At 42.5% G+C, this 14,598-nt stretch overlaps 2 protein-coding genes across 3 annotated transcripts in view; one reads left to right on the plus strand and one right to left on the minus strand.

Moving 5' to 3' along the window:
- pcxb (pyruvate carboxylase b) overlaps positions 1 to 14,598 on the plus strand; it is a 283,978-nt gene that overhangs the window by 173,437 nt on the left and 95,943 nt on the right. The gene's annotated exons all lie outside the window — the stretch shown is intronic.
- Positions 1 to 14,598, minus strand: part of LOC138204138 (leucine-rich repeat and fibronectin type-III domain-containing protein 4) — a 42,591-nt gene that overhangs the window by 7,977 nt on the left and 20,016 nt on the right. For both annotated transcript variants that reach the window (XM_069159291.1, XM_069159290.1), the window contains exons 3-7: positions 14,571 to 14,598; positions 14,310 to 14,472; positions 12,186 to 12,356; positions 9,689 to 9,850; positions 8,217 to 8,954 (exon numbers count right to left, since the gene is read on the minus strand). The exon at positions 14,571 to 14,598 is cut by the window's right edge and continues 584 nt beyond it. In XM_069159291.1, coding sequence (XP_069015392.1) covers positions 8,217 to 8,954; positions 9,689 to 9,850; positions 12,186 to 12,356; positions 14,310 to 14,472; positions 14,571 to 14,598 — 1,262 coding nt within the window. The remainder of the gene's footprint in view (positions 1 to 8,216; positions 8,955 to 9,688; positions 9,851 to 12,185; positions 12,357 to 14,309; positions 14,473 to 14,570) is intronic.

Here is a 14,598-nt window from a genome sequence, read left to right on the forward strand (position 1 = left end):
CCTCTTCTCTGCGTTATCAAGTCTGGTGGTCTGACACCAGACAAGATTGGGCACCGAGAGCAAGAGCCAGATGAGAGAGAAAGACAGACGAGAAGGAACAACAAAGCAATTATCTCCTCTTCTGGCTGACATCTGTACTGCTTTCATTTCCTTTTTTTTTTTCTTTTTTTTTCTCTCCTACTCCCAGGTGTCACGTCTTCTGTCCGTTTACCCTTTTCCTCCATTTTTGGTCTTGATTCGTTGGACTGTTTACTGTCTCATTGGTTGTCTCACTCAATCTTGTCTCTTCTCTTCTTCTGTTTTCCTTGATCTGTCTTTCTGTCAATCTCCTCCTCCCACCCCTCCCCTCCAGATTTTGTTTCATCCCTCCTTCTGTCTTTTCGCTACCCTTAATCTGGCCTTCTCCTTCAACTCTCCCTCATTTGGCCTGATTTTCCCATGCCACCTGATTCAGTTTTTTTTCTCTCTTTCTTTTTTTGTGTGTCCTCCTTCTCCTCCCCAATCCTCCAGTATTTGTCACTCCTCCTCATTTTTTCCTCCTTTCTCTTCATTTTAATTTAAGCACCCAATCAACGGTGACATGAATCTCGCTGTCTGTCTGTCTCCTCCTACTTTACGACATCTCTCTGACCTAGTGTAATATAATGTGGCGTATGTATTGAGTGCTGACCCTTTCTGTGTCTTCCTTCCTTCTTATACCTCTGATGTCAGCTGACACGTGTTGACACAGTAGTTTAATACTATATATATATACTATATATCCCATGGGGTACAACTGTCAACCTCTTATTGGCCCTCCCTTTCCCTTCCTTTCCTCTTCCCTTCCTTTCCTCCATCCCTTTTCTCCATCCTTTCAGCTATCTTGCTCTTTCCTCCTGCCTCCATCTTGCTCCATCTTTGTCTCTACATGCCTCCACCCTGCCACACTGTTATATCTCTCCTTGCATCCTTATCTAGCTCTGCCTCAGCAGATGCACTTATCTTGTTTCTTGTATGAGTCCTTATATTGGTTACCGGGCTCATACCAGGCAAAAATAGGATGCTGCTATCAGTTTCCCCAGCAATATCATATTGTACAATACAAAGAGCCATATGTAACATGACAGAAACTGAAAGCATCTCAGGATGTTTGATTGTGCCAGTAGAGGGAAATGGTTAATACAGCATGCCACAAAGTTTGGTATATCCAACCTAATACCCTGTGCGTATATTTGTAAGTATACTGATAGTTCAATTCAGTAGTTTGATACAAATATTAGTCAAACATGATGTATAATTAGTGCAGGAAATGAATGGTATCGCCATACACCTAATTTTCAGGTTCTATTTCTTCTTTCCATTCGCTCTCCTTTTGTGACTCATTAGCCATGTTCTCAACTGTCTACTTCCCAGCATGCTCCTTCCCTATGGCTGTCAAACTCCTCACCCTGTCCTTTTTAACAGTGCATCCCTTTTCTTAGACTCCACTTTCATTATTCTCATTATTTCTTAAACTCGCCATGATTTCTCTCTCCAACTCCCCTCTCCTCTTTCTGTCCCTGTGATCGTTTTCGGTTCCCGTTAAATTCTGCGCCAAACCTGTCACTTCCACTTCCCCAGCAGGAAGGTTGATTCTGTTGCGACAGTCGTGAGAATTTGTCAAAGACCTCACATTCCTGCCGGATCACGAGAAGAACTATGGGTTCTGACACATACGTGTGCCATACAGATGCCCCCACTGACGTACCCTATCTATCTGTGATTAATATCTTATTTCCCAACAGCTTGCCAGAGGTTAAAAAAAGGTGCATGTAAACTTTAAAAAACACCAGAAGCATAATCGAAAACAACAGACTTCATCTTATATAATTCAGAGATATTAAATAATGTGTTAAACACACAGGGATTGGACTCAATGACACATTGTGAAATGTAATGCATTTCCTATGAAGTAGTCCTGCATCCATTTATATTGCTGTGAAGCTCTGTGTTGTACATTATTTACTTCATGTTAGGTGGCTGTTTTGACTGGCAGAGACGTGATCATGCATCCCTGTTCAACCTTAGGCAACTCAAAACTGGATTTTGTGTTGTTGTGTATCCTGTATTTGAACATATGGTGGACAAAATGACAAGAACACCTTATATGCACATGCATTATATGATTCACTGCCGTGTAACGAGCCTGGCTGCTCGCACCTTCAGTTTTCGTCTCTATGACGACAGTCCGGTAACTGTAATTAGCGTTCACACAGCCGCTCCTTCAATGTGATTGGACCGCTGGTGACAGGGACTAGCTTTGATGTTTTTCAACTCTCAGAAAAAAGTCACCCGAACATTCAGCCTTGCAGAGTAAATGCTCAGCACCTCGTCACACTGCTGTACTCAGGAAAAAAACGCTTTGGTGGGCCATAGGTAGTTGCAGTGGTGGCAGAGCGTTGGCCGGTTTCGGCACATGCTGATTGGTTCAAATTAACCCAAGGTCAACGCTGAGGACAATAGAACGTCTGCAAAAGATTCCCTGTGGAGGTTGCCCAGACCCATATATTAACACAGTGAAATTGGGTTCTGGTTCGCATCAGGCTACCATGTAACTATGAAAGACTCACTTTTCACAGCGTCAACTAAAAGTTTTTCCAGCTTCACAAACATGTACAGTGGGTACGGAAAGTATTCAGACCCCTTTAAATTTTTCACTCTTTGTTTCATTGCAGCCATTTGCTAAAATCAAAAAAGTTCATTTTATTTCTCATTAATGTACACTCAGCACCCCATCTTGACAGAAAAAAAACAGAAATGTAGAAATTTGTGCAAATTTATTAAAAAAAAGAAAAACTGAAATATCACATGGTCATAAGTATTCAGACCCTTTGCTGTGACACTCATATTTAACTCACATGCTGTCCATTTCTTCTGATCCTCCTTGAGATGGTTCTACTCCTTCATTGGAGTCCAGCTGTGTTTAATTAAACTGATTGGACTTGATTAGGAAAGGCACACACCTGTCTATATAAGACCTTACAGCTCACAGTGCATGTCAGAGCAAATGAGAATCATGAGGTCGAAGAAACTGTCCAAGGAGCTCAGAAACAGAATTGTGGCAAGGCACAGATCTGGCCAAGGTTACAAAATAATTTCTGCAGCACTCAAGGTTCCTAAGAGCACAGTGGCCTCCATAATCCTTAAATGGAAGAAGTTTGGGACGACCAGAACTCTTCCTAGACCTGGCCGTCCAGCCAAACTGAGCAATCGTGGGAGAAGAGCCTTGGTGAGAGAGGTAAAGAAGAACCCAAAGATCACTGTGGCTGAGCTCCAGAGATGCAGTAGGGAGATGGGAGAAAGTTCCATATAGCATCATGCTATGGTTTTTTTTTCAGCTGCAGGGACAGGACGACTGGTTGCAATTGAAGGAAAGATGAATGCGGCCAAGTACAGAGATACCCTGGAAGAAAACCTCTTCCAGAGTGCTCTGGACCTCAGACTGGGCCGAAGGTTCACCTTCCAACAAGACAATGACCCTAAGCACACAGCTAAAATAACATAGGAGTGGCTTCGGAACAACTCTGTGACCATTCTTGACTGGCCCAGCCAGAGCCCTGACCTAAACCCAATTGAGCATCTCTGGAGAGACCTGAAAATGGCTGTCCACCAACGTTCACCATCCAACCTGACGGAACTGGAGAGGATCTGCAAGGAAGAATGGCAGAGGATCCCCAAATCCAGGTGTGAAAAGCTTGTTGCATCATTCCCAAGAAGACTCATGGCTGTACTAGCTCAAAAGGGTGCTTCTACTCAATACTGAGCAAAGGGTCTGAATACTTATGACCATGTGATATTTCAGTTTTTCTTTTTTAATAAATTTGCACAAATTTCTACATTTCTGTTTTTTTCTGTCAAGATGGGGTGCTGAGTGTACATTAATGAGAAATAAAATGAACTTTTTTGATTTTAGCAAATGGCTGCAATGAAACAAAGAGTGAAAAATTTAAAGGGGTCTGAATACTTTCCGTACCCACTGTATGTATGTGGTTAAGGCTGCAGACTTATGAGTGTGGTCCCATATATTTGTGAGCTATTCTGGTTATGCTTACATACATGGCAATGTAAATAACATTGTTGTACAAAAGTAGAAATATTGCTGAAAACACAGCAATTTTCTTTAACAGATGGTACCCCAGGGGTTGCTTTGGAAATGCTGCCTCATTAACATGGTGGGACATTCTTTCTCCTCCTCTTCGTCCTTCAGGTAACCCATGTGTGGGCAAGAAAAAGACATTTGGTAATTGCTCCTATTCATCCAGCAACCAGGAAATCTTTGGCTATTCAATTTGCTGGGCTTATTCAAAACATCTGAACACCACCTGTCATTGGACGATCAAGGACCAGAAGTGTGGTACTGTAACATTGTGGCAAGGCTCCAGGAAGGAGGCTCAGTTTATTTTGTCAGGAGAGCTGAGGGTGACGGGGTGAGCGGATGCTCAGCGGATGCCACGTCCCACCTGGCACTGTCACAGATGCCATCAGAATTAGAGAAGCCATAGCTAAAATAGAGGCTGCTGTTGTCTAGCGTGCGACTGACCTTTAAAGATGATTAAATCTGGCAGCCATACAATGTGCTCTGCCGTCATGTAATTTATATACTGCTGTCTAACGATAGTACTCACTACACTCACTGTGCTCACTTTTTATTTATCAATGTTTTCTTGCCTCCTTTACTGAAATCCTGTCTGTTTTCCCCCATCGTTCTCTCTTTCAGTCCCCATCCCTGGCCCAGTCCAGCCCATGTTTTCTCCACCTGCCGCAGACGCAGACATAGAGCAGCAACAACAGCAACACAATATGAACACAAATCCCCTATAGAAAAGACTGAAATCTCACTCCTCTGGTGTGTTCTTTTGAATTTATAGGCAAGGTTCCCTTTTGGTCGACTCCTGTTTTGTGTGCCTTGTAGCTGGCACTGGCCCATTGATAGCATGATAGAAATCTATACTGGAAATCCCTGGCAGCATTGTGGCATGCTTCCTTTCAGATGCTGCCTGCCTCCATTCCCTTTTTATCTGTCCTCTGAGACCGATTTCTCTGCTTCCTTTCTGCTTTTCCCGCAAAACCCCTTTAACTTCTTGTCTCCTATTTCAGTCATATACTTTTCTCTTGCAATTGGGTTGAGCGTATACATCTTAATCTGAGCTTTAAAATAGCCACAACATCTCTGTCTCTGAGGCAGTTTCCCCCTCCCCCTTTTTGGCGGTGGTGTGATTTGTTTGGAGTTTAGTCTAACTTCAAATGGCTTGCTCCCTCTTGACTGAACTCCACCATCTCCCCTGTGATGCCGGCTGCCTTGGCTCGCTCTTTTTCTTGCTTATCTCTCCTCAATTTCACTTCTGTTTTGTGTGAATCAGCATTTTCTTGTCTTTCACTGCACAGCTAAGCTTTCACCTCGACTGATGCTGCTGAAGTTAGTTCCTGAAGAGGAGGACCTGTGTTGCCTTTTTTTTTGTCTTGAAGAACTAAATTTAGCTGTAAGGGAAGCTGGGATTTGAAGGATTATTATAGACTGCTGTACAATTAATGCAGTCCAATACAACAGCCCTGTAAAATCCCACTTTTGTCAAGCTCAATGTTTGTTTTTGTTTTGAAGGTATTGATTTCCAAGGCACCCCTGTTATGTAGTCGCTCAGAATTTATTTAGGCATGATACACTCTAAGCTTTGGTTTCTAGAGATAACACACCTTTCACTTGATAACATTCAAGCCAGTTCCTCTATTATTGGAGTGTTTTCCGTAGAGGAATTAACACTGCTGATCAGCAAGGGAGCTGAGGTCTCATTCAGTTCATTTAATTCAATCATTTAATTAGTTTTCTATGTGTAATTGCCACAAATGTGTCACGGGACTGTGCAGAAGCAGCACTCATTTGTTTTGATGTGGCATTTCAATGGGACACCTCTGTACCTCCACCCTTTCACCCGCCCAGCCCTCCTTCTGGCACCGGAGAACTTTGCTGCAGGGCTTTCACCGCGTTGCCTCGTCTCTATTTCCTCATCTTCCTGCTCCCTTGTCACATTATTCCTTTTTGTTTGTTTTTTTAAAGGACGACTTCCCATCTCTTTCAGCAATCTCAGATTTCTGTGGGCTCTATACTGTCCTCTCTCTTTCCGCATCATTACATCAGCTACCCCAACGTTCCCCTTTCCTCCATACCCCAGTGTATATCTGTTGTGTACACACATTTTCTCCCTCACTGTGTTAGTGATGGATTTAAATATCTTCCCTCCCTCTCTCCACTCTCACTTCCTTGCTCCCCCCCCCCCCACACACACACTGTCTGTCAGTTTGTCTCCATCCACCCATCCTTCTTTCATCTCTATCTCTTCTAAGGTGGTTTGGCCCATCTCCTATCTTCCCCTTCTCCCTCACTCCCTCTCCTCCATTTCCTGAAATCTCAGAGGCCTCGTTCCTGTCTTAAAATTCACCCATTCCTTCCCTTCTGACGCCATCCTTCACGGAAACTATTAGTTTCTCCTCCTCATCCATCTTTTTTACATCCACACTTGGCTGCCATCTTCCTTTCTTCCCCTCGATTCTTCTGATTACAGCTACACAGTTTTTCATATTTCCAATCATATTTCCATTTGTCTGCCTTCTCTCCCTTTTTCCCTCTTCATGTGGTTTGCTCCCTTCGTCCCTTCTCAATACCACTTACAGCTTAATGCCTTCTTTATAATACCCGAGGAAAACCACATTCATCCCACCACTACATTAGTGCCGACTGATGTACAAAAAAAAAAAAAAAAAAAAAAAAAGCACAAATAATAGCATGACGGCCATCTCTGCTCTTCTTCCATCTTTGTCTCCCTCTTTCAGCCGCTGTTTTGCTTTAGCAATAACACCACACATACATTTTTCATCAGCCTGTGCTTGTAAATTCAGAGGCAGTAAACTTGGAATGTGTGCGGACATAATTCATGAATAGCGCAGTAGTATTGTACATGTAAGTACACCAAGTATAAAACTTGAGGCATGTTGGAATATATTGAAAGACAAGACTCTTTGTAAAAAACAAAAAACAAATCCTACATCTACCCATCGACTCTTCATCTTCATTCAGACTTTCCATTCCTACCCTGAGCTCTCTTGATCTTTGGGCGCTTCGTTTTTAGGGTATCATAGATTAATGGTGTGAGCACGGAGAGCGTAAAACTTGTGATCCATTATTTTGCATATAAAAAGGAAAAGGTGTGTTTTACAGAAACTCTGCTTTGCTTTGTTCTCCCTTCTAATCTTTTCGGCTGCTGAGAGTGTCTCCAGTAGCAGAACTCATTTTGCTATAGACCCACAGCTACATTACGCCTGCTGGCTCACAGCAACACGCAGAAACAGTGTGCAAAAGTTTGTCAAGCTCTTCAAACACTTCCCTAGGCATGCAGATTAGTTCTTCACCTCATGCTCGACCAGCGCCGCGCCCTGTATTTAGAAGACAGAGTGTAGAAGTGGCCTCTTAAATAATCTGTGTTGACAAGAACTCTGCCGCCCTTAACCTCAAACCCAGAGATTATAAATGTTTCTTGTTTCTGCTTCTGAGAGTGTGGAGGGTCAACATGGATAGTGACGTGAGAGAAGATTTGAAACTGTAATTGTTCCTTCAGATTAAATAAATGTCACCAAGATTATTTGCAACTTAATCAAATTTAAAATGGAGACACATCTACCATTCAGAGTCTGATATTATTTACTGGCCTTAGATATTTCATGTTCCAAGAAATTCTGTTGTAAAAAGAAATCTCCCCTCCCTCAAATTCACCTTTATCCATACAATGTTCATCCACTTCTCCTCCCATTCTTCCCTCATCCATATGCACTGACTATTCACCTGTTGGGTTTTAGTGTCATACAGTGATGGAGGATGAATTATTAACTGCCTTTGCCCCTCTATCCCTTCATCTGTCTCCCCATTCATCCTTCCCTTGAGCTATCCGCCCGTCCATGTACAAGATGAACAGTTTCGCCTCTAAAGTGTCACGCTGTAATGGATAAATATTTAAGGGCTTTTTGCATGAAAACAGGAACCACGTTTGGAGGGAGTATGTCACTGACAAAAATGCCAAAAAATGACTTGAGGTTGCATGTAAAGGAGTAGCTGATGACATATAACCAAGTGTCTAAGCTACATCTCAAAGGCAGGGAGGCTCCCATCATTTACGTAGTCAGTACAGTGTATAAGAGAAAGTTGAACTGACCTGTAGATAAGGGTCTCGTCGGCGGTGCAGTTGTACTGTATCTGATACATCCAGACAACATAAGCTGCAGACAAACGCCCCAAATCCCACCGGACCTGCGCCGAGGTTGATGTCACTCCCTGTACTCCAACCATCCTCCCCACTTCTTCCTCGTCCCCCTCGTTGTCCTCCATGCTTCCTCCGTCAGCCCTCTCCCCTTCGCCGGCCCGACCGCTGTCGGCGTCACCGTCCTCCCCTCCTCCTCTCCTCCCATCCTCCGTCTCTCCTCCGCGTCCTACACTGTTATTAATCCCACCATTTTTCCCCGTGCTGATATCCGACGAGCCCGGATCGGTCCGTAAAATCCCATTGGTCACGTTCCTATTGTTCTTGGTGTTAACATCGTTGCTCCCTGTGTTTCCACCTACTCCACCGCGGTGAGGCAGGGGGATTATTTTCAGGTCCACAGTGGCGGTCGCTTCGCCCGCTGCGTTTATTGCGATGCATGTGTACGCCCCGTCATCCCGGGCGACTGTCACCAAGATGTCCAAGGTCCCGTTGCTGAAGGAGCTGGTCCGGGATGAGTTGGCAATAATACGGTCATCGGGAGAAACCCAGTGGACCACAGGCTCAGGGTCACCAATGGCGCGACATTTCAGTGTGGCTCGCTGGCCCTCCAGCACCCACAGCTTGTGTGTGTGACGGGTGATGAGAGGTGGTTCACAAGTGAACTCCTCCTCAGGAATCGACCAGAAATATCTGAGGAAGAAAAGGAGGGATGAAGGCATGAAGCCAGCGAGAGAGAGGTCAAGCAGAATCACCTATTTGTCGAAGTATAGAAATTCGTCTGGTTCTTTACCTCCAATGTGGGTTGTGTATTGATGATGTACATTAACCTAAATGTCTATCTGCTCTTGTCTCATATCAGTAACACATGACATGTCTGAACAATTACCCATGGTACTCACTAGAAAACCGGACAAAGCAAAGAGTAATTAATGATGACAGCTATGGCAGATGACGACAACAGATGCTCATTTTCCTTCTCAGCCCTTTGTTTTAATTCTGTACTTTTCACCACAGTGTTAGACCAGAAAGTTGTGGGAGAGAAAAGCAGGAAGGAAAGGTAGTCTGAGGTGTCAGAATAAGGACGAATTTTAGACCAGTGGTTCAATACTCAGTCTTCATAGCCTAACTGTCCTGTGAGTTTCTACTCCAGTGCTATTCTTGCACTTGTGATGATCCAGTTAAGGTGTCACAAAATGTGAAGCCTTTAATTGGTACTAAAACAGGTCTGGAGTGACAATTAGGACACATTGGCCTTGAGTCCAGATTTGGAAACACTGATGTATGTGACTCAACACATTGTTTAACCTGTAACACTTCCATTTATCCCCTGACATAATGATAGGCTTCACTGATGAGGATAGACAGTTGTGTCTAAAATGTATTAGGTTAGAAAAATAAGCTATTGACAATTCAATGATGTTTACCTTCCAGCCAGGTGAGCAGGAGTGGCACACGTCTCCATGTCATCTCCACGGATGAGCCGCCTCAACCACAGCAGTTCACAATTGCAGTGCAGTGGATTCCCCCCAAAATTTAGGCTTATGACAGCATTGTAGGGTGTGGGACTTATTGCACCTGTCTGGGACCTGAAAAGGACACAACAAAAGGAAACTGTTCACTTACACAGCCTCACTTAAATGCAATAGTTGTGATCATATTGCCTTCAAAGCACTGTCCTTTAAATGTACCCACCTGGACATCAGTTCATTCTAAACTGACTTTGAAAACCATCCTTGTTTACTGTTGGAAATCTAAGCAGGATAATCAATCTGTTTCAGCACCAAAGTCCAAATTGAAGAATTATCTTGTTAACATTTTCTTCAGCTTTTATTTTAATCTTTTTTCAAGGTTTAGCTTTTTGGTCATTTTGTCACACTTTGCAAAGTTGTAACAACTTCCCTATTTTGTCTCTTCCTATAGGAGAGTTGAATGTGGAAATGTATTTGTTGAGAATTCAAAGAAGGAGGTTAATAGAGCAAAAATTGTTTTGCTATGAGCCAAGGTGTTTGCATCAGCAAGTTTATAAGAACTTGCTTTAAAGGAATGCTGTGGTACTATTACAAGCATCTTAAAGCTCGTCTGTGCAAATTGAAATTGGAACAAAAAAATATGATGGAGAAAAACAAGGCTTCACGGATCTAACTTCCTGAACAGGCTTCTAGAAGAAGATCCAGACTGGGGCTATAATACCACATTTATAAAAAGTAACACTTGTCTTGAGTCACGGCCATGTTGATAACAGGTAGACAATATCTGTCAGTTGATTTACTTGGACAAGCCTCTGATGAGATTAAATGTCCTTTAAATGGGTGTGTCATTGGAAGGGATACAACTCAAGAAAATTTGACCTTTTGTCCAAATGTTCCACAAATTTGCTTAAATTTGATTGTTGACCAAAACATAGTGTAAAATCTCAAATACGTCTTCATCATTTTACATGTTATAACTTCTTTTTGCTTTAAATATTTCTTAAATAATCAAACTTTGTCATTATTTCCAGGTTTACTGAGACATATTTTCACTTTCGTTATATATTCTGGCAGACCTGCTTATTTCTCTTTTTTTTTTTTTTTAAATGGATAATTACATATAGCAGAGAACGACAGCAGCAGGGATGGGGAGGACTATTGTGAGAGAAAGGGAACAGGTGGTTCTGCACAGAATAAACACCAAGGGGAAAAAAAGAAAGCACAAAAGAAGGAGGCAGCTGAAGTCTGTTTTATAACAGGTCGCATTGCTCCATACAGAGATAGACAGCACAGGTGGGTAAATTTAAGACAGTGCTTTGAATAGTTCTCTGCGGCACATTCAGCATGAACTATAATTAAAAAAACTAGACTGAAAGAGAAGGAAAAAGTAATCTGAAGAATAGCAGACTTAAGCAGCGGTTTATGGAAGCAATCAGGTTGGACCTAATGCAAAAAATAAGACACAAAAGTAACCTGAAAGTAGAATTAAAGAGAAAACTTTACCTGCTTATGGGAGTTGACCTTGTTAAAAAACATCTTTATCATAAACTACAGCTCTGTTTGTGGATACCAGCCAAAGCCTGCAGCATATTTACACTGTTTGTACTTTGCTTAAAATCTTACTTGCACTGAGTTCACCATGTCACAGCTGGACTCTGAAACAGTCATATCTGAGTTAGCTGGAGCTTCAGCCTTCGAGAGATCCCACAATACTGCTGTAAAGAAGACCCCTAATTACGCCGGCTCTTCTTTTTTTTTTCACTCTGAACCAAGCAAAGCCAGCATAATGCTGCACCTGTGTGATTTTAAGACATCATGCAGGCATGACGTGGAACAGGACAGCATCAGCGTCTCGTCCCACCATGCCAGCTCTCCATGTCCTTGTTAAAGGGAAAGCCAGCATGGCACAGATTCATCTCTGCGACTACCTCTGCTGCCGACTTAACAGCAGAACAACAAAGTCTGCCCATTCTGTGCTCGTACCTTTTGCACAGGCACAATACCGGCACAATATTCTCTTCTGGAACAGGCTGTGTAGAGGAGGTTGGCAACTCTACAATTACTGTGGTCTTCTTTATCTTCCTTATTATTTCCATCACCATTTTCCAAAGTCTGAAATGCATGACCAGCTGCTAAAAGGGCTCTATGGACCTATAGGGGCCTCATTATACACCGTGCAGTCAGAGGCTCCTGTGACTTTCTTTACCAATCATAATGTGGAACAAGTTACTGCCTCAACATAACAACACAAAAGGGAAAAGGAGAACACATGACTTTCTTCCACATACCAGCCGCCTCATATGTTCCAGGCTGTGGACTCATAGCAAATATAGATAGTGAATAGAGGGAGTAAAGGTTTTACAGAATGTCTGTACACTAAGCACTCTGTTGTCTGCCACAGAATATTTCCGCCAAGCCACTTCTCAGAGCAACATAAAAGGTGAAGATGTACCTCGCGAAGAGAGGATCAGGAGGCAGAGTTCGGAGCCTGTTGGAGGTCATATCCAGCCGGGCAAGCTTATACAGCTCTCCGAAGGCTCCCTCCGCTATGTGGTCTATCAGGTTATGGTCCAGGTTCAGAGTGTGCAGACTGCCCATGTTCTGAATGGACTCCCATGGTACCCTGTAGAAATAAAATAATAATTTCCGTTGAGATTGGTTATATGCTTGCTGTAGAAATGAAGGAATATCTCGTGAAAGTAATGGAAGCTGTGAAGAGAGCTTCACCCCTCTGATGGTTTGTGTCCCTTGTGGGTACATTAAGAATAAAGCATTGACCTGATTACAGAATGAAGAGCACCACTATTAGATCAGTAAAAGTTCACTCTTTATGTTCAGAGTACTTTCTTATTTCACTCTGCGGAAAAGAGGAATGAGCAAAGACTAATTAATGATGACAGCAATAACAGACAACAACAACAGATGCTCATTTTCCTGCTCAATCCTTTGCTTTTTCTGGGTTTTATGAGTCCCATCTGTGACCCATCGCTGTTGTCATTTAGCATTCCTTCAGTGCAGTCACTCAATGTTTTGGAACAATTAGTAAAAAGTGAGAAGTTTAGTGAAATAGGGAAAATGTGAAGCGTTTATTTTTTTAACTCAAGAGTTCTTTCAGATTTCAGCCTTTGTTCCGTGTTGGAGTTCACTGCATTGTGTGTCTGGCCGAGTGTAAATGTGCTTTGGTTCACTGGAAGACATTGTGGCACTCTCAGTGCTGAGGGAAAATAGAACTCAACACCACTTGATATCACATTATTGTAAGTTGATTTCAAAGCTCATTTGGTGTAAAGCATACTTGGATTTGAGTAATAAACTGAATGGATTTAGTTTTTTTAATTACTAACTTAAAATGTTGGTAAAAATGGATGGTTACAGCTATATTTGTCTGTACAGTAAGATCTTTACTGTACACATGCATAAACGTTTTGGTTTAGATTATGGGGAGAAACAGATAAAGGAAGCAGGATATTGTAGACCTCGATGATATGGTCTAAATTATTGCTTACAATCATTCATATTTTGTTAAATTTGTCTTACATTAAGACACTGACACATCAGGAGTTAGATTTAGGAGGTGTAGAGTTATCAGATTAAAACTTTTCTTTAAAACTTTTTTACTGAGGAATTGCCATCCTCTGCGTTTTTTCGTGCCGGTGTCTCGGAAAGTTAACGCATGAAGTCAGTTCAGGTTCCCAAATTTCTCTTAAAAGTCAATAATTGAACAAATCTAACATTGAACAGCATGTCATGTTTAACTGGTGGTCCTCCCCACCTGGATAAGCTCCTGCTCTGCCTAAAAGAGTTCTCGTATAACATGATCTGTTTCCCGTCTTCAGCATTTTTTTTTAATCGCGATAAGAATCTGAGAAGCGGACTCTCTTTGAAACTCGGTCAGTATAGACTTCCCAGTAACCGGCAAGAAAGGGAAAACAGCAGTTGTTAATGTATGCATCATTAAAACACTTTACACTTGTCTCATGGTTTGGTGGAGGTTGGAGGGAGGCCAGAGAGCCCCCCGTAGAGGAGACATGAAACATCTTAATTAGAATTGACAGCCAAATGCTGCTGAATTCATCATCGTAGTGGGACATGAAGAAGAAAACAGTGGATTGATAGACCATCATCACTGTTCGGACTTATTACATAGTCCAGAGGAATAGATAGTGATGCAGTAAGAACCTCTAATGTCCGAGAAAGAGATGAGCAGAATACGACTTGGTGCACTCGAGTATGGACAATATAGAATAACTTTAGCAATGTACACACACATTCACAGAGGAGTGAGCTCAGGCGTGCCCTTATCAAATCTTAACCAAATCGAAGTCAAAGACAATTATAGCCCCATCAAAATCGATTCTCTTTAAATTTCCTGAGATTTTAGTCTCCTCTTTCTTGCCTCAGCAGTTTGAGTCAGTATCTCTTTCTTGCCTCAGCAGTTTGAGTCAGTATCTCTTCATTGTCTTTGCTGGCTCCTGTGGTCGGACAAGCTGTCTCCACAGAGGATCCCAGTGTGTCTCTACTTAACAAAGTAGAGAGTGTGAATGCACGATGCCTGTGGATGATGGCAGCAGCTCACCTCCTGAGGTTGTTGTAGGACATATCGAGGTCTTCCAGCGTGAGCAAGAAGTCGTCAAAAGCCTGGGATGAGACTTTGACAAGCTGGTTGTTGTTGATGATCAGGTGCTGCAGATTGACCAAACCTGCAAGATCCCTGGGTCCCACTGCTGTCAAGCGATTACCTAGACAAACAAATAAATAATACCTCTTAGTAGTTTGGCTGATTCCAGAGTTTACCCACTGCAGCTATCCTGAGGATAAAATCACTGTTACTGCTCACCATCCAGATGCAGAGAGCGCAAACTCTC

Source organism: Embiotoca jacksoni, unplaced genomic scaffold (assembly GCF_022577435.1).
Source record: "Embiotoca jacksoni isolate LCO1_2020_lvr unplaced genomic scaffold, fEmbJac1.0.p SCAF_24, whole genome shotgun sequence".
NCBI lineage: Eukaryota > Metazoa > Chordata > Actinopteri > Embiotocidae > Embiotoca > Embiotoca jacksoni.